This window comes from Aricia agestis, chromosome 6 (genome assembly GCF_905147365.1).
Source record: "Aricia agestis chromosome 6, ilAriAges1.1, whole genome shotgun sequence".
Lineage (NCBI taxonomy): Eukaryota > Metazoa > Arthropoda > Insecta > Lepidoptera > Lycaenidae > Aricia > Aricia agestis.
Genome location: NC_056411.1, coordinates 20653657 through 20679905, shown reverse-complemented (window position 1 = coordinate 20679905; position 26249 = coordinate 20653657). Strand labels below are relative to the sequence as shown.

The following is a 26249-nucleotide window of genomic DNA, read 5'->3' as shown; positions in this document are numbered from 1 at the left end:
GTATGCGATAGCCAAAATGATTAACGAATTAATATCAACGCGTAAACAATAAGGGGCTGAGGCCTGAGCGGCTGCAGCGGCGGTTTCAGGCGTTACGTAAGTGGAAAGCTGCGGCCCACGCGACCCATTGTTGCCGGCGCGCGGCGGCGGTATCTGATCCCCGCCTCCCCCCTGACCGCCCCGCCCCACCCCGCGCCGGCACTAGGTCACTGCGAGAGCTTAATCGTGAATCGTCGGAGACAATTAGTTAATAGATAGCAGTAGCGGACTTTTTGTGTGGCTACTAGCTACGCTTCCACTTCTAACGGGCATTCCGCGACCGAGCCATACGAACTCTTTTGATACAGATTACAGACGTAATCGAGCTTTCCTCTGTTGTCTAAAAGCATTCTGTTGTAAGCTAAATGGTAACGTTTGCGTAACGATTAACGAAATAACAAGAGTAGAGCTGCTAGAGCACGCGATACAAAAAAGGGTGGGACTTTTGACGTGGGAGAGCCACGCTTCGGCACGAATGGGCCGGCTCGACCGGAGAAATACCACAGGCTCACAGAAAACCAGCGTGAAACAGCGTTTGCGCTGTGTTTCGCCGAGTGAGTGAGTTTACCGGAGGCCCAATCCCCTACACTTTTCCCTTCCCTACCCTCTCCTATTTCCTTCCCTCCCCTGCCCTATTCCCTTCCCTACCCTCCTCTAAGGCCGGCAACGCACCTGCAGCTCTTCTGATGCTGCTAGTGTCCATGGGCGACGGAAGTTGCTTGCCATCAGGTGATCCGTTTGCTCGTTTGCCCCCTTATTTCATAAAAAGGGGGGAAGACTTAGAAAGCAAAATCTTCACTGATACTTCGATCGACCCGGCCGTCGTCGGACGCGCTGACCGAAACGTTGCGTCGTGTTACCTGATGTTACTACACAAACAATTTGAATACAATCGTTCTGTAGCTAGGCGGGCGATCGTCGAGCGCCGTGGGCCGCTCTCAGATCCGTGCAATTGAAACACTAACTCCGTCTGGGTCTGTTTCCCGCAGCACCGGAGCAGCACCGCCGTCCACCCTCGCGCCGGCGGCCGGTCACGGCTCATAGACTCCCTCCGCACTTCACGGACGATTCTCCTCGTTACGTGCACCGCAATAATGCACTCACTAGGCCACGATATATGGTTAACATGATATGGTTTAACCATTTCTTTATTATCGAGTCCCCGAGTAGCTCGTGGGCAAACGGCGCGGAGGCATATTCACTTTTTAGGTAAATCAGTGTGGTATCTAAGGTAAGTCTGTAAGTAGTATCAGGTGGACCGGTCGCGAGCAGGACGACGCGCAAAAACCGGCCCGGCCGGTGGACAGAAAGCTGGTCCGTTCCAGGAACGGTGGCGGAAGTGGGCCGCCTGCGACGGCGCACCGCTGCGTTTCTTTTGTGCTCGCACTGACAGCGACATCAGTGATCAGCCACAAGTCACAACAGACGCCGAGGACGATGTTTACTAACAACACGAGAATCATTGTGATCTCATGGCTGTAATTTGGATTATGTCAATAGTTGTGACTTGTGAGATCGAGAGAAGAAACTCTACGTAGAGTTGCATAAACCGTCCTACCGAGCGCCGGCAGAAAGTGGCTCCCCACCAGCCCCGACCGTTCCTATCGGGTCTCGAGCTATCAGCTAGCTGAGTCATCGAGTGTTGAATTAGACAGGTCTGCTAGTAACACCCCTGGGTGGCGGCGTGTGCGTGCGCGCTGCGGGCTCAATGTCAACAGCTTTCGGCAGCCCCCGCGCCCCCCGCACGGCGCACCCCCCGCACCGCCACACTCTCCTTCCTCGACGGAACGAGGTCACTAGTGTTACACTTCGACAATCGACATACAGTACAGCGAGGATCGTCTAAACTCTACAATACTCTACATAGTAGGAAAAGGCTATGCAGGAAAATTCTAACATTTTAGCCTTCAGCTGAGATAAAAACGTTAAATTTTGGTTTTTGTTTCGGGTTTTTGTTGAATTACAGTGAACAAAGGTTTGCATATTGTTTAGTAACGGATGCCGCAATCCGCGTTGTGTCACGGCGCAGGGAGCCAGCAGACGTAACGTTATTAACATTTGAACATTAAGAGGGCGACTAACCCAAAAAATCAAACATCGTCCTTCTCTCTTCACACTCACGCCCGTCTTTCATATGCCAGGTGAAAAAGGACGACGCGGATTCATCGCCAAATTAGTTTTTTCACAATAATTAGATAAATATACAACATTTTAAAAATCCGCTAGGTCGATCTCTCAATGATAGAATTTTATACAATGTGTTAAAATATTAACTTATAGTTTGTGCGTTTTAAGATGATATGGGTGACAGTTTTCATATTCCTTGCTACGGGTTTTTTTACAAGAAAACAAAAAAAATCGAAATGTAATAAATTATATTCCATCTACAAAAACAAATTTATGTTTCCTATAATTGTAAATGAATAAAAATGAAAAGTTGCTAAATGCTAACTTATTAATATAAAATTATAAATATTAACTGTGAAATAGGAGTATATAATTATTGTTACGAAAACATTTGAAAAATCTCAGATGCATGAAACGGAACTTATGTCAATAGAGATTGACTCTGTTGAATCGAAATCAAATCGATAAAAAAGGGCGGCAATCTTAAATCGCCGGCACCACTGAAATGTCAGTACGAAATCGATAATTTCGATTGCAATTCCTTTACGAAGTGATTCGATATTTTTAAATTATCGATTAATTTTTGTTAGGAAACTTCCCTACTATTGTCAATTATAATGTGTCACGCATATCATCATAAAACGCACAAACTATAGTTCAATGCACGGTTATGGCAATAAATGAAAAATTCGTGAAAATTAAATGCATCTTTGTGATTTTTTTCTATCGAGAAAATTTTAAGATATCGTGTTTTTGCTCAGATTGAATTCTCGGAAATATAATGTAGTATCTAATTTTAGAAAATGAAACAATTCAGGGCTTATTTACAAGTATAAAAATGAATTATAAAATCGACACTTTAGGGTTAGTCGCCCCCTTAATAATAATAATTACTGAACACTGGCGCTACCGAATGTTGCCAAGTGTTGTGACACCTCGACTGTGATGCGACGTGGTGAAGACCGACAGGTCACATCTCCGGACCTACTGCCCACAGAAGTAATATTTTATATTAAATATTATTTTATTAATGTACTTAACATTATGAACTAACTCTACTAGTTAGTAGTGAGTAAAATGGTAATATAACGAGTATCACAGCTGCTGTAGGCACACAATCATCATATTATTATTGAATGCATTTCGGACACAAAAATGGGGAATTTAAATATTATATTTCTTTTGTGGCGACTTCTTCAACATTATACATTAGCATAATAATAATATATTATACAAAATAATGTTCAAATAAATGACCACATATAAAGTATAATAATCCATACTATCCATACTAATATTATAAATGCGAAAGTATCTCTGTCTGTCTGTCTGTCTCGCTTTCACGCCAAAACTACTGAACCGATTGCAATGAAATTTTGTACACAGTTATTCTAGAGTCTGAGAAAGGACAAAGTCTACATTTTGATGTGGGAAAATATCTTATTTCCATGAAAATATCGATGAAAATTAATTCGCATTGCGCGTGGCCAGCGCTCATCCCGGGGGTCCTGGGTTCGAGTCCCGCAGGCGGAACAAAAAGTTTTCAATGTTCCTGGGTCTTGGATGTGTATTAAAATAATATTTCAAAAATCTTAAATATATTTTATGTATAAAATTATAAAAAAATACAGAAATATATCGATGCAATGAACATTTTAGTTCTAATACGATTCAACAGATGGCGTTTTATTTTTTACTTCATTGTAACATAGAACTAATCATACATTAGTTACTAGCTGTTGCCCGCGACTTCGTCCGCGTGGACTTTAGTTTATAGCGCGCGATGTCAACAAAATTTGTGTCGAATTTAAAAACTTTTTAAAACCCTGGTAAGTGGTACCCCTCTTAGAGCCGCGCTACACCGGAATGGCAGCGCTGAAAGTGCTCGCCTCGCCGCTGCCATTCCGGTGTAGCGCGGCCCTTAATTAATCAAAATACCCAAAAACAGCTGTGCAGTGTGCACATAATCTATACTAATATTATAAATGCGAAAGTATCTCTGTATGTCTGTCAGTCTCGCTTTCACGCCAAACGCCAAAACTACTGAACCGATTGTAATGAAATGTTGTATACAGATAGTATAAAGCCTGAGAAAGGACATAGGCTACTTTTTTACTGGAAAAAAGGGTTGTCAGGGGGTGAAAATGCGTAAATTTGTTCAAATTAAGTTAGTTCCAAAAATTCATAATAGATGGCGCCGTGCGTCTTCTATATCGCGCTGACGCTTGCTCAAAAGTCTTTCTATAAGAGGTGGTATCATCTTACATTTATGTTTCGATTTTTTTCGATTGTTATATCTATTCTACGGTATTAAAAAACTCAGTACTTTATCTGTGCAGTGACGTAAGTCGTAACCTTAAACCTATCAATGATAAATAGTTTATGGGTAAAGTTGTGTAATTGGGGGGCTAAATAAGCTTTAAAATTTGGCATAAAATATAAAGTTTAATAAGTATAAAAAATGAAATACTTACTCGTATTGTGTGCACACTGCACAGCTGTATTGATTTAAGGGGTACCAGGGTTTTTTTATAAAAGCTTTTGACACCAATTTTGTTGACATCGCGCTTTATTATAAACTGAAGTCCACGCGCACGAAGTCGCGGGCAACAGCTAGTATTATTATATTCTGTAAAGAGTGAATCATGTGGACGCGGAGCCAGCAGCACCGCCGTAGCCGCCGCCGCGCCGCCGCGCCGCCGCGCCGCCGCGCCGGCCGCACCGAAACGGGCAGGCGTGGGCGAAACGACCACTTATTTTAGTGAGACGTAAATTTCAGGTGACAAACCTAAATCATTTCGGTGTCCGGAGTCTTCGGAGGAGACAAATTTTAGGTTCTAAAACTTTTAATATAATATTACACGCAAATTGCGCTCGCGGCGGCGCGGCGGCGTTACAATTTACATTAGGGCGTACAACGTTTAGGGCGGCAGAGGAGACTAGAAACAGCACCAGCACTGAAATAGGTATTAATTATATACAACGAGATATTATTATGTGTTTCGGCCGCTTAAGTAGCGATTATAAAGTCGCATTTCAAATGCCAATACAGCAAAACGATCGTCGATCACAAATGCTCACTCACACCGAAATGTCACGGCTACATAATATTACGTTTTGTTTCGTTCGCAAAAAGTATATCGCAGCGTTTATTTGTTTTGTCATAACGAAATAAGTAAGTATGTAATATTTTTAATTATAGACGTCGTATACATACAGCGTAATTAAAAATATTCGAAAAGAGAAAAAATAAATGAATCTAGTCGCAGATAACCTTTAGCATAATAGTCGTAAGACTTAATTATATGCCGTGACATTTGGCGTAATCTTAAATCTGTGCAGGCGACTCCGAATAGAGTCGGAGACTAGGAGCATACTATTTGCTTCTTAGTACCTATACAAGTTGCAAGACATATCACATAGCGCTGGAAGAGATGTCAGTGTATTTGATACCATAGTAGTATAAGTGGGAGCGATCATCGTCGCAGCTGTGTCGCTCTCGGCAATGTGTGGCGACCGCGAGGACGCGCTGCAGCCGCGGGCGACGCGACGGGAATAGCCCGCAGTGACCCCGCACATCCGGTCGCCACTCGCGTTGCACCGAGACGCACAGAGTTGCTACACTCGCGATCGCAAAGATAAGACGCTATCGAATTATCTATAACTGAAGATTTTGCTGGACTTAAGACAAAGAAGCTAAAGATGAAAAGGTAGAGCTAAGGAGCTATCTTGAGTTCTGTTTAAGATTTTTTGTGTGATGTCACACAAATAAACTTAAACAGTGAAGTTGCAGGCGCAGTCTGTCGGAACTTCGGGAGTAGATATTGGGCTGACGTGGCAGGCGGCGGGCGTCGCTCTGGGTAGCACCGCGCCACGTCACCCGCGCGGACTTCGCGATAGCTTTCGACACCGCAGCGCAGTCCGCGCACTGCACGATGCCCATATGCGCAAATATCTGCGAGTTGCGACATTCGTATGTCGTCTAATGTTTCGGGACAACTTGGGTAATACGACGTACATTTAATTTGGGTCTTCAAAATAAAAGATAGAGCGAGCTAAAAATTAAGCTATCACAAAATGTTTTTTATGTTCTTTGTATCTCCCTATCATGTTAACGGGTAAAACAGTTTAATTTTTAATAATTCAAGAACCTACTGAAGAGTGAAGATGACCCCGAAGCTATCGTGTAAACGAGTGACTCATCTAATGATTAATGTATCGAGGTGCGCGATATATACCAGTTTTTAAGTTGTCATGGTCCTAGGATGGGGTCGCTGGGGCCTGGCCAGTGTCGCCGAAAGTCTAGGTCATAAATATTTAGTACTGAATTACATTATAATTGCACTCGATTGTCAGGTTAGAGATAAATATATTCAAAATTATGCACCAACGAGAGGTCGCATCATATTTCATAATTCACATATTATAATAATTAGTGCTTTATATTCTTATTGTAGATGCCTACGTGTGTTAGGTAATAGTCTCGGTGTCGCAAGTCAAGTTGGAGCTTGTTTTGAAACTACGAACCCTTGCGTTTTGATTATACCACTCGCCCTGTTCATTGGGATTTAGGCATCCTCCGAATAGCTGCAACGTTGTTGTCCATATCTATCAAGTGTCAACTATCAAGCTGTTTTTTTCAAAGTCATACCAGTGCACAGTGACATGCCACTTGCCAGTGACTACAATGATACAATAGCAGCTGTGAGCCACGCAATGCCGGCATCAAAAAAGTAACATTTTGATGAGCAATGCATTAGAAAGAAAAATATAATGTGTAAGGGAGTTAACGTGGTGGAGATGCCTCGAGCTCGGTTGAATTGTGTGAGTTGTGACAAACTGGAATGAATAATGCTGCGTTAGCTGACTTACGTAAGCCGATATGAAATTTGCTCGATATTTTAAATTTAAAATTAGAACAGAGCTATATTCGATGTTAATTTGTGTGTCAATTCATTAATTTATTGTAGTGAGTAGTGACCACCGATGACCTCCGGTTTGTCAGCTGCCGTTAGAAAGAAAAAAATAACTTCCAAAAGTAACCGTTAACCCCAAATTAACTGCCGTGTTGCATTCCTATTGTTAACATGTAAACTACATATGTATATCATTAATCCATTGATTACAATGTACAATTGCACAAGCAGCATAAATAATCTGACAGGCATGCAGCATGTAGCATGACCGATATACATTTTCTCGTGTACAAAATAAAATAGAAAAATAATGCGGCGCGAATGTCGACCGCGGCGTATCGATAATATTAGGCTTCGTGAATGAGGATGTGGTGAGCTGGTTCGGTGTGAGCCGTGTGCGGTGTGAGTGGTGTGAGCGCGCTGCCAACACAGACTGCGGGGAGACCAGTGACGTCACATCACTCATGTGAAACTAGACCGGAAGAGTAGAAGGCGAAACAAAGGTGTGTCAGGAAGATCATTTGTATGCGGACCGTGCACGAGTCACGACCCCAATGATCATTAGTCGGTACTCGGTACTGTTGTATTGTTATTGTTACATGAGTAATTAAAATCAATGGAAATGTTTCAGCTGCTGACGAACTCGTTTCGACCGAGTGAGTTCCCCCTCCCACCCTCGCCCCTCCCCCCACACCGCATCACCCGAAATTAATTACGATCTGAACAAACATCTTTATTTACATTCAATAAGGCAAAGCGAGCGACCTTTACTCGAGGAACGTGACGTGCGTAGTGCGCAGGCGCAGGCATCCTCGCTATGTTCCGCGGACGTGTTCTCATCACTTTATGGGCATTACCGTTCATTGTGTTCATGTTAATCTCTAGTAATTACTTACTCGTTTAAATGAGTATAGTCTACATAGCACCATGCACCGGCTCACACCGGTGCTGGAGGCTGTATGAACTATGACGTCACCGAATTGTTTACATCGCTATTGGCTCCAGCACCGGCTCACACCGGTGCTGGAGGCTGTATGAACTATGACGTCACCGAATTGTTTACATCGCTATTGGCTGCAGCATCATGACACCGTATTGCCATCTGTCTATGAATTAATTTATCTAATGGTACAGAAGTGACATTTAAATAGATTTTGAAACAAGCAGTAAGATTTAAGATCGATGTTGTTTGTTTGTTTACGTTCAAGCTGAATTGAATCAAGTCACTCTTGAGTCTCGACTCCTGCCACTTGTGTACCTACCGTAATATGCCATTATAATTACTACCACCACCACGCGACGTCATAAATCAAAACACTGTGGACGTGGCCCGATTAGATTTTGACGATAATCACTATCAGCACAGAAATCAGAACACAATATGATATTAGTACAATATCAGCTTGTAATCCTAAATCTGATTCCACAGCGATACATTTTAATAGTTATTTTAGTTATTACTGCTTTAATTTATGTACATTGAGTTTCCGGAATCTATGCATTTTAATAAGACGTTATAATAGTATGTACTATTAGTTACATTATACATAATATTATATTGTGCACAACGACTGCTACACCAAATCAAGTAGCCGGCATAATGCTATGAAAGTGATACCGAAAACAGGATTGCTCCTAGGAGAAGCTGATGTAGAGTATCTCGGTCTCGGTCCTCGGCTAGAACAAGCGGGATGCACTGAGAGCGTTACGGGGTACTCACGGCGGCGGTGAGCGGCGCGGCGCGGGCGGCGGGCTCCTGCACGGTCATCGTCAGTGTCACGTCTGCGGGTGTGTGTGGCGAGCGCGCGGCGGGCGGCGGGCGTCTCGGGCGCGTGCGCGGTGTGTAGTGTGGCGTGCGCGGACGCGGCGCGATGCGGGCGCGTTATCGCAGGGGCAGGACACGCGTATCAGCTATCAGGTGATAATCTGCCGCACTAGCGCGCCCCGCGGACTCGCCCGCCCGCTCCGCGCGGCCTTCGCGCCGACCGCTGACATTTGCGCGACCTCCCGAATTTGTCACGAGTTCACGACTCGTTTATGCGATTTTATGGATTCCTAACAATTATTATCGAATAATATTCAAAGACGTGGCGCAGGCGCATCGAGAATTTTTTTTCGAATGACCCGGACGGTCTCGGTCATCGCAATTTTTTTTTAGTTTTGTTCTTAAAAGTAAATGAATCTTCACGTGCAACTTTCAGTATTGATTTATAATAATAACATATTAGCCGTGGTCGTGCCCATTAGGCATACGGCATACCATTTCACATTTTAACGACAGTCGTTACAGATGCTGAGACAATATTATGGAGGAGGCGGGCCCGTGTGATAGGGGTGTGGACTGTGGAAACAAAGTCACGGCGCGAGCGCGGCCGGGGTCGAAGGTGGCGGAGAAAGTCCACCGAACGTTTTCCCAGGGGCAGGCAGCCGGCAGGACCTCCGCTAATGAGGCGCGGCGATCGCGGGTTCGCGACCTGTACTCCACGTAGCGCTCGCATACAAGCCTAGATCATTATCATAATACAAGATAGCTATTTAGGATATAAATTAAGCTATGTAGATGGTATAAAATAATAAAACAAGAGGATACAGAGTCCCTCGCTCGAGCGCTCGGTATTCGTCCCACGTCGCAGCGCGAGAACGCAATTGCTGGCCTCCAAACAATTTGTGCTCGTTTAATTGACTTTGACGCATACGTCTCATACTAAACGGTTCAGACGCTGGATGTGATGCAATGCAACTTGCTAAATGCTATTCTTCCTCTTCGTTTTGATTTCACTGACATCATAGTTTCATAAAAAACAGGAGCGTTTATCCATATTTGATCATTTTCAGTTCGGTTTACGCATTATATTATTTTATCATATTACTTATTCGTTATAAAAGTCCCAGATGCACTAGTTATTCAAATAAGTAATATTATGATAAATATTATTGACTAGCTGTTGCCCGCGACTTCGTGCGCGTGGACTTCAGTTTATAAAGCGCGATGTCAACAAAATTGGTGTCAAAAGCTTTTATAAAAAAAACCTGGTACCCCTTAAATCAAAACAGCTGTGCAGTGTGCACATAATATTTCATTTTTTTAAATTAAACTCTATATTTTATGCCAAATTTTAAAGCTTATTTAGCCCCCCAATTACACAACTTTACCCATAAACTATTTATCATTGATAGGTTTAAGGTTACGTTACGTATTTAATATAAAGTACTGACTTATTAAATAACATAAATAAGAAATAACAATCGAAAAAATCGAAACTTGAATGTATGATGATACCACCTCTTATAGAAAGATGTTGGTCAAGCGTTAGCGCGATGTAAGAGACGCACGGCGCCATCTAGTATGAATTTTTGGAACTAACTTAATTTGAACAAATTTTCGTATTTTCACCCCCTTACAACCCTTTTTCCAGTAAAAAAGTAGCCTATGTCCTTTCTCAGGCTTTAGACTATCTGTATACAAAATTTCATTACAATCGGTTCGGTAGTTTTGGCGTGAAAGCGAGACAGACAGACAGACAAACAGACAGAGATACTTTCGCATTTATAATATTAGTACACAAATTGTAAGCTGAAATCCTTCGGCCGGCGTCGGCGCCGCTCACCAATACAAGGCTCAGCGATCTGCGCTCATAGTCACTATTCACTTCGGAATTCGGACGGCGAAAAAATACAGTAATAAGGCCACAGGCACAAACCATTGTACATAGCGACCGGTGAGCGGTCGGCGGTACTCGAGTGTCAGAATGAACACACAACAGGGTGTAATTACAAGATGCGCTGCCGGCCATTGTTTCATAATGTTATGACATCGTCGACTTACACCGGCGATACAGTTCACCGCCGCCGTACTCGCCGCCACCCGACCGACGTTGACGCACTAAAACGCGCCAAGGCTTATCGTTAATTTTAAATGCTAACAAATGGGCATAGTTTTTGTCTCCGCAGACCTTGGCTCGGCTCAATTACAGTGTACATGTCACATCGGCACCGCGATGCCCTTTCGGGCTTTGTGGCGTGCAACTTCGACATTTGCGTGAATAATGCCCGGCCATCGTTGAATGCTTTGCGACACCGATAACGAATGCCTCATCACATTCGACGAAAACCGTCGACGTCCATCCGACCGAGCGCGTGCAACTATGTACTCGGAACAAAAAGTTTTCACAGTGACTTACGCGTACTCATTGCATTTACATAATCTCGCGCGGCTCGATAAGGTTAGACGTTATGTAAAGTGCGAGTCCCATGCGATTTCCGCTAAAGTGGATATCCAATAACTAGTAGCGTAAGCAAGCAAACCGTTCCGTCGAAAACGCAACAGTAGTCTGTACTCGTTGCTTTCTACCGCCCATAGGTCGTAACTCGTAACCGGTAGGTAGAGCACGGTGAGAAGAATGCAGTAATTTCAAACAGTTGTATTATTTTGTGCATTAATGATCAGAATGGAGACATAAATTGGAGTTTTCGGAAGTGTCGATGTGGCTCTACGGCATTACGTGGGCTGCGGGCGCTGCGGGTCTGTTGGTTGCGTAAGGTCACGTGGCGTCACCTTCCGAGATGTGCTCTTCAGATGGCATTTGAACACACACACACACAGCCGACAGCGGACACGCGTCGTCCGGAGAAGCGAACGTGTTTAGAGAAATTACATTCTAATATTCACTAATACTTGACGTTGTTGTGTGCACATGCGCATATATGTGTAACTATGTGCGCGTTACCGGCTGCACCGTACCTACTTAGGCTGCGTCCCCATCAGACACGGCGCGGCGCCGGCACTGTGTTACGGCACGACGCCGCCACCGTGATACGGTACGGCGCGCGCCGCATCGTGTCACGGTGGCGCGTACGGTTCATGGTGTACGAGAGTGCTTGTCTGGAAAATGGATATGGATCGCGAAAAAATTATTCTCTTGTTGTTACAAGACGAAGATTGAAAAAGAATCATTAAATATTTTTTGAAGTCGGTTAAAAAGAAACCGAGGAAATTTTATCTATTATTTATTAATTATTATAGATAAAATTTCCTCGGTATACATGACAATATTTGCATTACGCGACTTTGATATGTATTTTCATATTATGCCTCGTTTAAGTTTGGACACAAATTTTGTTCGGAAGTTTCACCAGAATAGGGGCGCGCGCTGCACCGTATCACGGTGACGGCGTCGTGCCGTAACACAGTGCTGGCGCCGCGCCGTGTCTGATGGGGACGCAGCCTTAATGTACAGTCCGCTTGACCGCGGAGCATCGCGTGCTGCTCGTCAAACAAAACAATGGCGGAGAACGTCGCGAGAACCTCATTCAGCGCCACTTACAGCTTTTCAATTATCATACAAAAGTAGATTAAACTTCGCCCACCGTACCTTCTCTGCACGAAGAATTATTAAATCAGAGGAAAAACTTACTAACACACATACCTGACCGGATATCCAGCTTACAATGATAATAATTAGAGGCCTAAAGCCAATGCCGCTTATGTTTCGCGAACAGGCACAGGTCACAAGCTGGTCGTACTCGTATCCCACGTAGTTGAATAACCGAGAGGACCTCTAGAGGAGCACAATAGAGCACTGCCGGAAAACAACGACCTCATCGGGGGGAGATACAATCACGGTGCGCACAGCACAACATCTGCGGCCAACCGTGACTCCTGGACTCTGGAGCTATGTTATGTCTAACCAGATAGGTCCAATAACAAAATGCGACTAAATATGGTAGTTACAGTTTTAAATACTTATGTAGGAATTGGAACAACCGTGAAACTTAAAATATTATCAGTGACAATATGTTGGTATAATTCGGGCCTAACATTCTTAATAGAAAATGCTTTAGCAAGCGAGTTCTTGGCGTAGTAGTGGGACACAGATAGCACATGAGTCATGACTCATGACTAACTGGAAATTGGAATATCCTAATTAAGAAGCATTCGAGTCCCTAAAACTATCATGTTATTTTAGTAGCACAATAAGATAAAAATCTGGCTTATAGTGGAAACTGAATGTTTGTAATAAGCAGCTAATGTATCGCCGGTTAAGGTCGTGAGTTATGTAACGATAACATTAACATTATTGACGGCGACATTTGCTGCTGCAGCTGGCTACCGGCGTCCGGCACTCGCCCGCCGCGCGCCGCCGCGCTTCCGACATACAACATACAGGTTTGATAATTATTCTGACATTATAATAATTTTGCTTAGGCTCCTTAGGCTTGCATATTTTGCATTTTCCCCTAATGTGAGGTCTAAAATGACGTTGACCTTATAGTGGCCTGCAGTGCGCAAGCGCAAGACTCGTAGAAGAAAACTGTTAAGGCTCATGCCATGATCACACCTGCCGTCACCCGTGTAGAGTGGCGAGTCAGTGCTCTTGGCCGAGCTCTCGACGTGTTTAGTGTGGACGTACTCGGCCAAGAGCACTGTCTCGGCCGCGGCACTCTACTCGATAGGGCGTAATCAGGCCCATAGTATCGCGGTGTCCCGTGTTATCCCAGTACTCAACCAGGTACTGACTCGCGCTTTGACAGCTCGAGATTTTGCCTCGCGCGCTTGTCGTGACAAATTGTGTCAGGAGGGCAAAAGAGTAAGATTTTAAAGACCTCTTAAGCGTAAATACATAGTTAATAGGAATTGATTATCACATATTAAGTATATTTAATTTTATTAAGATTTTAAAGTGCCGACCTTGTGTTTTCGACCGTGACTATATCAGGTGAGACATGGCGTTTGTTTGCAGCAATGTCGGAGAGGTGAAGCCCGCGGCCTCCGGCGGAGGCGCGGTGCGGCGCTCGCGCAGGCATTTTAATTGGTCATTGTGCAACGATAATCAGCTGGGCCTCATACTTGCTGCTAGTTAATGCCCCGGCGGAGCACTACAATATATTGTGCACTATCACATGGTCTACGTCCCCTAATATGAGGCTCGAAGCGGGCGTTGCGATCACACTACTATAACTACAATAAAAATATTTACTTATGTCTAAGTATGTATATCGCGCATAAAGGATGACTGAAATTAATTAAAAGAAAGATGCATTCACGTGAAGCCTCCAACGTGCTCTTAACGTGAAGCCTCCAACGAAGAACCGACTCGTTCAATGAGTTCCCGCTTCCGAGGTCAGAGGTGATTCCGAGGACAGAGAGAGGATTTATTTATGGTATTCGTGCGTCTGTACACTACGCCGAGCGACGATTCACGACATTTTATTGGAAAGGTGTCGTCTATTGCGTCAGCGGTCACAGTCCCGCCGATCACTGATGATGTTGCGCCCGCACTGCGCACATCGGCAAATCGATGCGAAATGTCGCTGTACATTCGAACGACATGCATAATGCAAGAGCAACAAATATCTCCATACAGCGACAATGTCACGCTCGGAGACGCGGCTCGCGAGTAGCACGGGGCGCGTAGATGTGACAGCAAACACCTCGCAGCTAATGTGAAATCAACAAATTTGTGTGAACCAACAATTAGCGGAGAAAGTCCGCAGCCGGTAATGGCACATAGGAGTGCGCCGGGCGATGTGCGACTACGTTATCTTAATTTTCACCGGCGTCTGTTGGCGTACTTAATGTTGTTTTCGCTATTTTTCCCGACTCGGCGTTATCGAGCGTGGAAGTAATCTGTAATTAAATAAAAGCAGGCGGCACACAATTGATTCGCTTGTAACATGAGCCAGAGCGTGTGTTTGCCGTATGTTTGTGATAATAATTCATGTAGGTACTTCAATTAAGTTACAACTTACAATATACAGTATAATAGCTCCCACACCGGTTTCGGTGACGGTGGCCGATTTCATTGAAACCAGGCCAGCTACGCAGGAGTAAATTTATAGTGCCCAAGTGTGTGCGCAGCACACAAGTGCACTCTCTATTCCTTTACTCTCATAACCCAGTGGGACGGAAGACCGACACGACTGGCGAGAGATCAGGCGCAGGACCGACTTTTTACATGCCCATCCGACGCATGGATCATCTTACTTGTCAGACAATCAGGTGATCAGCCTGCATTGTCCTAACCAAACTTGGAAATAACATGTTTCCAACGCGGGAATCGAAATCGAATGCGAAAGTATCTCTGTCTGTCTGTCTGTCTCGCTTTCACGCCAAAACTACCGAACCGATTGTAATGAAATTTTGTACACAGATAGTCTAAGGTCTGAGAAAGGACATAGGTTACTTTTTAACTGGAAAAAAGGGTTGTAAGGGGGTGAAAATGCGTAAATTTGTTCAAATTAAGTTAGTTCCAAAAATTTATTATAGATGGCGCCGTGCCGTCTCCTACATCGCGCTATCGCTTGCTCAAAAGTGTTACTATAAGAAGTGGTAAGGATGAAGCTTCCTTTCACGTATTATTGAAATTATTGAGGAAAGTTGATCATTGATGTTCGACTTCGACCCCACGGCCCACTCCCGTTTTTAATAACCTATACGCAATTACCTCCTCCTTTTTGGAAGTCGGTCAAAAATAGGGGCGTTTTATGTGTGATGTGTCTGTCTGTCTGTAAATCTATACTAATATAAATTCGAAAGTATCTTTGTCTGTCGAGCGCTTTCACGCTAAAACTACCGAACGGATTGTAATGAAATTTTGTACTGTACAGATAGTCTAAGTCCTGAGAAAGGACATAGGCTACTTTTTAACTGGAAAAAAGGGATGTAAGGGGGTGAAAATGCGTAAATTTGTTCAAATTAAGTTAGTTCCAAAAATTCATTATAGATGGCGTCGTGCCGTCTCCTACATCGCGCTATCGCTTACTCAAAAGTGTTACTATAAGATGTGGTAAGGACGGCTATTGGAAGAATTGATTAAAGTTGATCGTTGATGTTCGACTTTGACTCCTCTTCCCAACTTGTAACCCCTAACGCTTAAATACGCGTTTTATGTGTTATGTGTCTGTCTGTCTGTAAACATTGAATATTGAAGTAAGCGTACCGCGGAAACACCTCTATCGTGCAAATTTTGCAATTTGCAGTAATGTAGCCTACAAATTACAATCGCTGAGCAAAAACAGTAAAAGTTACAGCCACGAAATTTGGTGAGTAGGGTTGTTTTATTAAGTAGACACCCACTAAGGAAGGAATTTTGAAAATTTTACCCCGAAGGGGGTGAAATAAGGGTTGAAAGTTTTAATGAAAGTCCGTCATTTCTTGAGTTAGAAACATGAAACTTTATTTTTGGGTTACTGATTAAAAATGAATGGATACGTATTAAAGCGTTTTTAGAAATTCTACCCCCAAGGGGGTGAAATTGGGGTTGAAAGTTTGAATGAAACTCCGTTATTTCTTGAGTTAGAAACATGAAATTTTATGTTTGGGTTACTGATTAAAAATGATTGGATACGTTTTTAAGCGTTTCTGAAAATTCTACCCCCAAGGGGGTGAAATAGGGGTTGAAAGTTTAAATGAAAGTCCGTCATTTCTTAAGTTAGAAACATGAAAGTTTATTTTTGGACTGCTGATTAAAAATGAATGGATAGGTATTTAAGTGTTTTAGAAATTCTACCCCCAAGGGGGTGAAATTGGGGTTGAAAGTTTGAATGAAACTCCGTTATTTCTTGAGTTAGAAACATGAAATTTTATGTTTAGGTTACTGATTAAAAATGATTGGATACGTGTATAAGCGTTTCTGAAAATTCTACCCCCAAGGCGGTGAAATAGGGGTTGAAAGTTTAAATGAAACTCCGTCATTTCTTAAGTTAGAAACATGAAAGTTTATTTTTGGACTGCTGATTAAAAATGAATGGATAGGTATTTAAGCGTTTCTGGTAATTCTACCCCCAAGGGGGTGAAATTGGGGTAGAAAGTTTGAATGAAAGTCCGTCATTTCTTGAGTTAGAAACATGAAAGTTTATTGACGTTTGCGTTTGACGTTTGCTTAAATAGGGTCCGTTTTTACCCTTTGTATAAGGAACCACAAAAACAGAAAGGAGAAAACTATCCATCTTTGTTATTATACTATGTTAACGCGGATGAAGTCGCGGGCAACAGCTAGTCCAGTATAATTTTGGTGAAACGGGATGCTCGCGACATGCTACTAATTTTGCACCAATAGCACCATACTAATCCAACAGCTGAGGCTGTCAAGTTCGATTGTCATTTGATCGTGTTTAAACTTGCGACCGGTGAAACTTTTAAGTGTGTGTGATTTTATTTCGATAGTTGTCGAGCCATGGGTATACTATCAAATTTTTGACTAATGGGCTATGAAGACTGTGGAGGCTCCAAAGGTGACTATTACATTTATGATTTTTGCGTTTCACTTGTGCGATATATTTAATGTGACATCCCCGGGGGGTCACAGTACCATCACTTGATCTCAAAATACCAAATGTGATTGATTAAGAATAGTTAAAACTTTCGATTATCCTGCACGAGTTTTATTTATTCCCTAATAAGATATGTTTAAACAAATGAATAAGAAGTCCCATAATGTATTTTTTAGACTTGTGACTCCTATATTTTTTAAATAATGCTTGATAAACAAAGTGGGGGGCCACATTACCACCTTCTCCTATATGTATAGGTACTTATAGTATTTTTCACATGAGCGTTGTCGATACTCGATACACAATATTATCTTTTTCATTTTTGATAGTTTTCTTTAGATATTCTGAAGCTAACGCCGACAAAACTTCTTTATCGAACTGCACAATTAAAATGTAGAGATTTAATTAGAGATTATTCTACACACCGTACTCGTTAATATTAATGGTGTGAGTAAGTATGATATAAGTAGTTGTAGCAATCGTATAAATTATTTTCTTTCAGTAAGTATAGGTAGGTCATATTTTGTATGATACATCATAGAAATGGATATTGTATTATAAGTATATTAATCATTCATTTGGAGAGAAATATTTTTCTACCAAGGAATGTTGAACTTATTTTGTTCCTACGCGCCTGGTAAAGGTAAATTTTGCTACCTACATTACAAAAAAATATAAATTATGTGATATCCGTAGGTATAAGTATAATATGTATAATCACATAACGAATCGCATGTGAGTCATCCGATCCGTGTTTGGTGCAACCTAATAATAGGTAAGTATCTAAAAATGCAACCAAAGACATTAGGGTCGAACGAGTATTCTGTGTAGGAGTGCCGAAAATTAGCTGAATGACGCGCGCAGCAAGAGCCGTTGTACAACCACAATCATAATGCCATCTGCATTCTGTACCGATTGAGTCTCCTCGCAGCTGAAGCGGACACTGAACGGTTACAAAACCGCACGTACCTTCACTCGATCCGATTACCAGATGTCGAGCGGAGACCCTGCGCGATATATCTATAATCTAGCCCACATCTAGCCGCACAAATCCTAAATTATATTATGAATTGCGTAACTCTAGAAATTGGAAAGGCGGAGACGACGACGAGGACGCGAGATAACACGACCGAGACGTTAAACGCGCCGAGATGCGAGGACGAAGATAACTCGCTGACAAATAGAGGGCTACGGAAGAACTAAAGACGATGACGAGACGTAGATCTGAAACCTACATGTAAATTTAACAAGACGGGACGTTTACACCTACCACAGCGTACACCATTTTGTTCAAAAGTGGGCTACAAGTGCTACAACCTACAAGTATAAAACAACTGTCGAACTATGAAATGTACGTCACTAGACTAGTCGGAAAGATATAAAGTGAAGTTTGTCAATTAGATGATGCAGATAGCTGACGTCGCGGGCGGAAGTGGTCGCAGTTTATAGTATGGCGGTGGAACTGGTTCGCGAGCAGCCCGGCGACCGGCTTCACCTTCCGCGAGGACGCCATCACACGAGCCGAGCCGCCGATTAGCCGAGGACGTAAATCTCGCGCTGATGCGCTGTGAGGGCGGCGCCCATCATAATAAGTTAATAATACTTAAAAACACGTCTCGTTAAAAGACGGGGTCTAAAGAATTCTAGAGACGTTCCTCCCGCCGCGACCTCGATTGAAGTCTGAAGATAAATATTATGGCGGCTCTCGACATAGGCGAACGCGTTGGCCAACGCGTCTGCAGACGCGTTGGCAGTGCGCTTGCAACGGCGTTTGTGAGTAATCCACACATAGGAAGGTCGTTCAGTATGCTTTGGATCGCGCCAATGTGCGGACGGATTCAAAATGGATGTTTAGTCGCTAACAGCTGCAGCTGTTTATTTATTCACAGCTTATAATTACTTTGTAAATGTGGACAAGAAAAAGTTTTTAAAGAGTATTCTCGAAATAAATAAATAAAAGGCGAGAAAACGTAACAAACAAAGAAATAAACTCACTTTTACATAATATCTATATATATAAAAGAAAGTCGTGTTAGTTACACCACTTATAACTCAAGAACGGCAGAACAGATTTGGCTGAAAATTGGTAGGGAGGTAGCTTAGAGCCAGGAGACGGACATAGGATACTTTTTATCCCGTTCGACAGCGTTCCTGTGTGACTTGACATGAAACGTCAGTCACTATAAAACGTGGTATAACAAAAAAGAATCAGACTTGGAATAACAAAACGAAAATGACAGCTATGTAATTGACGTAAAATGACAGCTATGTAATGACGTATGGATGACAATTTGATATTTGTAAGAAATCAATATTAAAACTATTTCTATTAAATAAATAATTAACAAGTGGATTGAAGTGAAGTGAAGTTTAATTAATAATGCCGCGACCAAGACGATCGAATCTTTCCCGACAAAGCCGTAATGCAAGAAGAATACAAAATACTGCAAATGAAAGGACTGAAGAAGAACAAGAAATTGCACGTGAACAGCGCCGCAATAGTATGGCTCGACTTCGTGCTTCTCAATCACGAGAGCAAAGTGAAGCAGCCCGTGAAACAGCTCGGTTGGCAATGCAGAATCGTCGAGCGAACAACAGAAGTCAACAAATAGATAATTTGCGACGCAGAACAAGATATTTAGCTGATTTGAATCGAGCTGCGTTTCGATACGATTGCAGCAATGATTACAGCTTGCATCCTAGCGTTTGCATTGGGCAAATGGACGTTGTTTGCGAGTATTGTGGTGCATTAAAGTTTTCCGGAGAAACGCCTGGATTATGCTGCGTTAATGGTAAAGTGAAATTGCCAGTGTTGACTCCGCCACATGAGCCATTGTATTCATTGCTTTGCGGCGAAACACAAGAATCACGCCACTTTCTTGCAAATACTCGAAAATACAATAGTTGTTTCCAAATGACGTCATTTGGGGCAGACATTATCGAAGAAGGAGGTTTTAATCCGACATTTAAGGTATTTATTTTTGTACTTACATAGAATGTAGTTAAAGAATAACTTACTTTATCTATTGGTATGTATTATACTACTCTCCCACAGAAAAAGTGTTTATAACCCAGTTAATACTGTCTGGTTTTTATTTTGTAGATACAAGGACAGATTCACCATCGAATTGGATCATTACTACCTTTCGAAGATACACAGAATAAATTTTTACAAATATATTTCATGGGCAACATGGAAGAACAACTTGATCGACGCCTAGGGATCAATGCAGGAACCGGCGAACTTCGTACCGCCTAACAGTCAATGAATGTCGTGTTACTTTTTAGCTGAACTAATTTAGGCTTTGATGAACGTAAAACAATGATACAAAATAATATATTTATATAGATAGAAACAAAAAAGTAATTGATAAATTGATTGATTGTATATATAAAAGAAAGTCGTGTTTGTTACAACACTTATAACTCGAGAACGGCTGGACCGATTGCCATGGTTTTTGATTTGTTGGATGTGTTTCCGTCCCGAATAGCAGAATACATCTTAAAAACAATGAAAACTCGATATGTGTAATGAATACTAAATCATTTCAATAGATGCTGATTTGTTTATTACATTAGTTGTCCAATCCTGTCAAATAGTGTAACAACTATTTTTTTTTTGGAGCTTATGGCCTGGTTGCTGAGACCTTTAAGCCACAACTTTATTTTTTTCTGAAGACATCATGTGTGCGTTCAGAAATTTATTTTTTGTAAAATGTCTACAAAGTTCAGGTACTGTTATATTTGTTTGTTTTAGACATTAATTTTCGAAAATTATTTATTAATTATTTAATTTTTAATTCCCGAAAATAATACCTAAGATTTATTCTACAGTAAAAACATAAAATCATCGGAAAGGAACGGAATTTAGGGAATGAAAATGCCACGTCCTAAATATATTATTTTGTATCATTGTTTTACGTTCATCAAAGCCTAAATTAGTTCAGCTAAAAAGTAACACGACATTCATTGACTTTAGGCGGTACGAAGTTCGCCGGGTCAGCTAGTTTTATAATATTAAAATAATATAAGTAATTATTTTATTACCTACTTATTATTTATTAAATTATTACATACAAAAATTATTACATATTATAATAATTATCATAATTATAACTCCGGGCAAACTGATCGCGCGGCCTATGTGTGGATGGAGCGCGAAGCTTGCGACAAATGTCCTTTGATCTTTTGCCGACATTTCCGACCCGCGCGGCAAGCTCGCAGACGCGTCGGCCAACGTCTAAATACCTACGGCCAACGCGCGAACGCCCGTTCTACACATTGGGCCAACGCGTCTGCAGACGCGTTGGCCCAATGTGTAGAACGGGCGTTCGCGCGTTGGCCAACGTCTAAATACCTACGGCCAACGCGCGAACGCCCGTTCTACACATTGGGGCCAACGCGTCTGCAGACGCGTTGGCCAACGCGTTCGCCTATGTCGAGAGCCGCCATATGTCGAGAGCCGCCATTAGAGAAACGATCTACGCGTTTGCCGTTTGCGCTCCAACGCAAAGCGCACTGTAAATAAGCAAAGGTTTTTTAAGAAACGCAATGAAGCGAGTAAATAAAACGCATCACACGATCGACGATGTCGTAAACATCTAGCCATTGACGAAGTCTTCTCCGGGCGTAAGTGGGTCGGCGCGAACGTAAATACTCTGTCCAAACTCCAAACACGAGCGGTGACGCGCCGAGCAAAAACACCGGAACATCTAGCGACCGACTACCTGAGTACCTGCTCCTGGCGATTGATATATCGACTAACTGTACTACGGCCGGCCGACCCGCTTCGACTCGCTAATAGCTTTACTTAACAAGCTATTCATAACAATAGACGCTAATATTTTATTTAATCTTCGCACGTCCCGTCGTCGTTTAGTGCCTCTCTCGTGTTTTTCAAAACGGCTGTAGCCTGCAAACGACCACTATTAGTTTGGTTCGGACGAAGTTGGGCGTTTCAGTGATGACTTGATGAGTGATGAGTTGATGAGTGATGACCGACAAGTGCATTAACGGTTCGAAAGTGACATTCGAGACAGCACTTGCGACTAGTATTTAATGACTCATCACAACAATATTAATAAAATTGCCGTTCGCTTTAGCTGAACCACCTTCACGGTCGGTACCTGCTCGTTACGAGTTACGACTAATTAGTAATTACATATTTGTAGGCAATATTCTGCACTTTTGTAGTAGGCAACTGTAATTTTGTCACTATTAGACGTTTCCTTTGAGCAAATCTAGATCTTAATACCAGTTTTTATAAGCCGTTAGCCTCACAAACGTTTATTTTTATGACTCGACTAGATAACTACTGTGCAGATAATTATTACCATTCCAATCCGCCTCGGATTCGAGTTTTACCCTCGGTTCTACCCCTGCGACAATAACAATATTTTTAGCAGGTAATTTGTTTACTGATTCGGAAAGTCGAACCGCGGACGATATCGTCAGGCTCGTGTGTAACACAAAGTGCACCGCCAGTCTGCGCACATTCTACGGCATACCTGGCGTTCGGCGATGCTTGATGCTACCCACAAACGGCAAACCCGTTTGACTTCTAATGTTCTAGCTCACTGCTCGAGTTACTTTTCCTGCCGCAGCTCGAGCTCCGCGAGAGAATACTGTTACGCCTCCCACTTCTGCCGGATTCCTATTTACCTCGGTATTAATAAATAATAATTAAAGGCCGTTCTCGAGCTCGCGGAGAAGACTCGTTATTATTCATACACGATCAGGTTTTTACGCGGCCTTAGCTACGTTCGACGAAAAAGATTCTACGTAATGCGTCATCGTAATGATACTGCAGGGTTTGAACTCTGAAGGTAGTTTTACTAGTTTTATACACATCATGTGCTCAAGTAAGTATAAGACACCAAACAATGTACAGTTAGGTATTATGTTTTTCTATCTTTTACATCAGATAAAAGTATGTACTTACTTAACTGAAACTGAACAATACTAGTAGTATTAGCAGATGGGGCGTATATATGGTACTTTATTTTGGTTTTGGCCGTAAACCAGACTAACTAAGAGTAAACATCTAAGTTCATGCTCACACAACATGACGTTCTACAAAATAAATGCTCGTGTCCACTCCGTCCGTTGCAATGTTTTGTCCGTGTACTGTTTTGCAGTCGTCAATCGTCATGATCGTGCAGTCGGGCCGCCGCGGGAGGGTGAGGTGGTCCCGCACCCCGCGACGTCCCGGGGGCCGGGAAACGGGTTCGACCGCTTCTGTGAGGTCACACGGAGCGCTCCTTACGACATCGCGCTCGGCCCTAGCGTTTCTTAACTGCAATTATTTAGCTCGCGAATCGCGGGACGACGACAAACTACAATGTCACGGAGAGAAAGGTTTAAAAATACGACCGCAGCCTCCGGTCGCCCCGCGAACGTTCTAAACGTCCCAGGACATCTCGGGGGCGAGGGGGGTGCTCACCTGAAGTTTGTCGGTCAGAGCTGGACGCGGGCGACTCTCGACGGGCGCGCGCTCATGCTCGCGCGGTCGACGACCTCGCGGTGGCTAACTGTACAAGAAGCGGTCGGGCACACACACTGACACTGAGCGGACACTGGCGCGCGGTACGGAGGACCAGCACTGACTGGCGCCCCGCGCCGGCCGCGGGCCGTGTGCGCCCGCGGCCTTGACCGCCCCCCGTGCCCCGCCCCGCGCCGCTCGCTGCGGGACCGGCGCGGGCGCATCCGCGCTGCACCGGCGAGGGCGCTCCCGTGACGAGCGCCCGCCCCGGAGTGACGTACGCGACGTTTACATGCGTGATGCGCGATGCGCCTTCAGTCAAAATAAACAAAACATCAGAGTTTTGCTCGTTACTTCCCGCAGTCTGGACTCTGGACACGTCCGTCTTCATCCTCTCACATCAGTTCCAGCAGTTTTGGCCGTCTGCTGCCTACCACCCCCTTCATACTAACACTGAGCAAGGTGAACATAGTTTACCATAGTACGACATCGACGTCGCACATGTGACATGACGACATGAAGCGATCCTTAATTATTATTGGGTATCATTTAAGCTATCACCAATTTAATTAGTTTTGTGTTTCTTAAATAATAGGGTTTGTCCTCAAAATAGTAGATCTGTCACCAAAATGTAGTCACCAAACAATGCAAAATCAGTTCCACAATAAATCACCTAAAATCCTGAGATATAAGGTCTAGTACCAAATAAATGTTTTTGTATGTATTATAATAGGTGTGTCCTAATAAGTATTTAAGCAAACCAATTTAAAGAGATCACCAATAAATCATATTATGTTACTAGAAAATTGCATTAAGTTCAAATAAAAAATTAGGGTTGTCATCATCGTTTCAACCAAAAGATTCTGCTACTTAACTAGACTCCCAAGGTTCTAAATTTCCACTGGTAGTATAAATTATATTTAAATAAAATTTTTAGCAGAGTAGTAAATAAAACAATTCTGTACCTCAGAGGTATACAACATTAACTGCCAAAACAAAAATTTTACAGGACAGGCAAAAATGCGCGGAGCGAAACTTTGAATGCAATTTTGACATAGTAGCTTTAAAGATACTGCAACAAACTGAACAGTATGTTTTATTATTATTTGTTGAAATTATATTGTAATACACAATATTATATTAAAGTTAATTCTTGTCTGATTTTGTGGACTTAAGGTTATTTACCTTCAACATAAATGAACTAAGGTGTTTTAAGAAAGCATTAAGATATTATCATACTTCTGTTTACCTCTAAATAAACCTTGTGGATGTTATTGGAATTCGGCATTTAGAAACATTATGTCTCTAGTCAGTATGTAGCGTGATGGAATTATTATAGAATTTCTGAGAGGTTTACTAGCAAAATGAAACAAAAGTTACTTCACAAAGCTAAAACCAAAATACAATTTATTTTAAACTAGATGGCCCCCGTAAGTCCGTTGAACCAAATCTCGTTTAACGCGCGGGAATTGTACATGTTTCCGGGATAAGAAGCATCCCATGTCCTTTCCCGAGACTCAAAGTATCTTCATGCCAAATTTCAGCAAAATCAGTTCAGCAGTTTGGGCGTGAAGAGGTAATAAACAGACAGACAGACACACTTTCGCATTTAAAATATTAGTTTCAGCATAATCGGTTTGTGGCGGTACCCACAATTCGCCTAACATTCCTGCATCGCGCTATCGAAGTTTCGGAGAACGGCAAGATATATACAACGTCTGAAATGACATCAGTGGGCTTCGGCCTGACCGAGCATGCTATCTCGCTCGGTCGGAAGATCTTCCTTTTCGGCCGCCACGAACAACGTTAAATTGGTGACCACCGACAAGAACACGCATCCTTCTGGACATCAATCATCGTCAACACTCCCCGCCCCTCCGCACCACGTCAGCAGACATCAAGCATAACCGGGTCGCCTCGACCATAAGCCGCGTTGGAGGTCCGCGCCGGTCGAACCCGCGTCTGGCTTGAACGGGGCAGCCATAGGCTACAACGACCGGTCAGCAAGCAGAGCACGGGGTCCCTCTCCTGGTCATTGCACGCGTAGCTTCGGCCCACACCTGACAACACAAGCGCATCGAAGAATACCACAGGTCTTCGGGGGGGAGTGATGTGGCGGTACCCACAATTCGCCTAACATTCCTGCATCGCGCTATCGAAGTTTCGGAGAACGGCAAGATATATACAACGTCTGAAATGACATCAGTGGGCTTCGGCCTGACTGAGCATGCTATCTCGCTCGGTCGGAAGATCTTCCTTTTCGGCCGCCACGAACAACGTTAAAGGTTCAGCGGTTTCGGCATGATGAGGTAACAGACGGACAGACAGACACATTTTTGGATTTATAATATTAGTAAGAGTATGGATATGGTCTATGGATATGGAAGTATGAATAACCAACACAGCTACTCGCA

The 26249-nt window shown here is 42.9% G+C and overlaps 1 protein-coding gene across 2 annotated transcripts in view; it reads right to left on the bottom strand.

Annotated features, from left to right (window-relative positions):
• The window catches only part of LOC121727796, a 40635-nt gene extending 16660 nt beyond the window's left edge, over positions 1-23975 (bottom strand). The window contains exon 1 of one of the 2 annotated variants that reach the window (XM_042115791.1): positions 23797-23975. Coding sequence is in view for 1 of the 2 variants with exons in the window: in XM_042115790.1 (XP_041971724.1) it covers positions 8803-8850 (48 nt within the window). In the remaining variant the exon portion in view is untranslated. Of the gene's footprint in view, positions 1-8802; positions 8913-23796 lie in introns of those variants that run through there. The other variant, XM_042115790.1, reaches the window with a different exon arrangement.
• Between the last annotated feature and the right edge of the window lie 2274 nt (positions 23976-26249).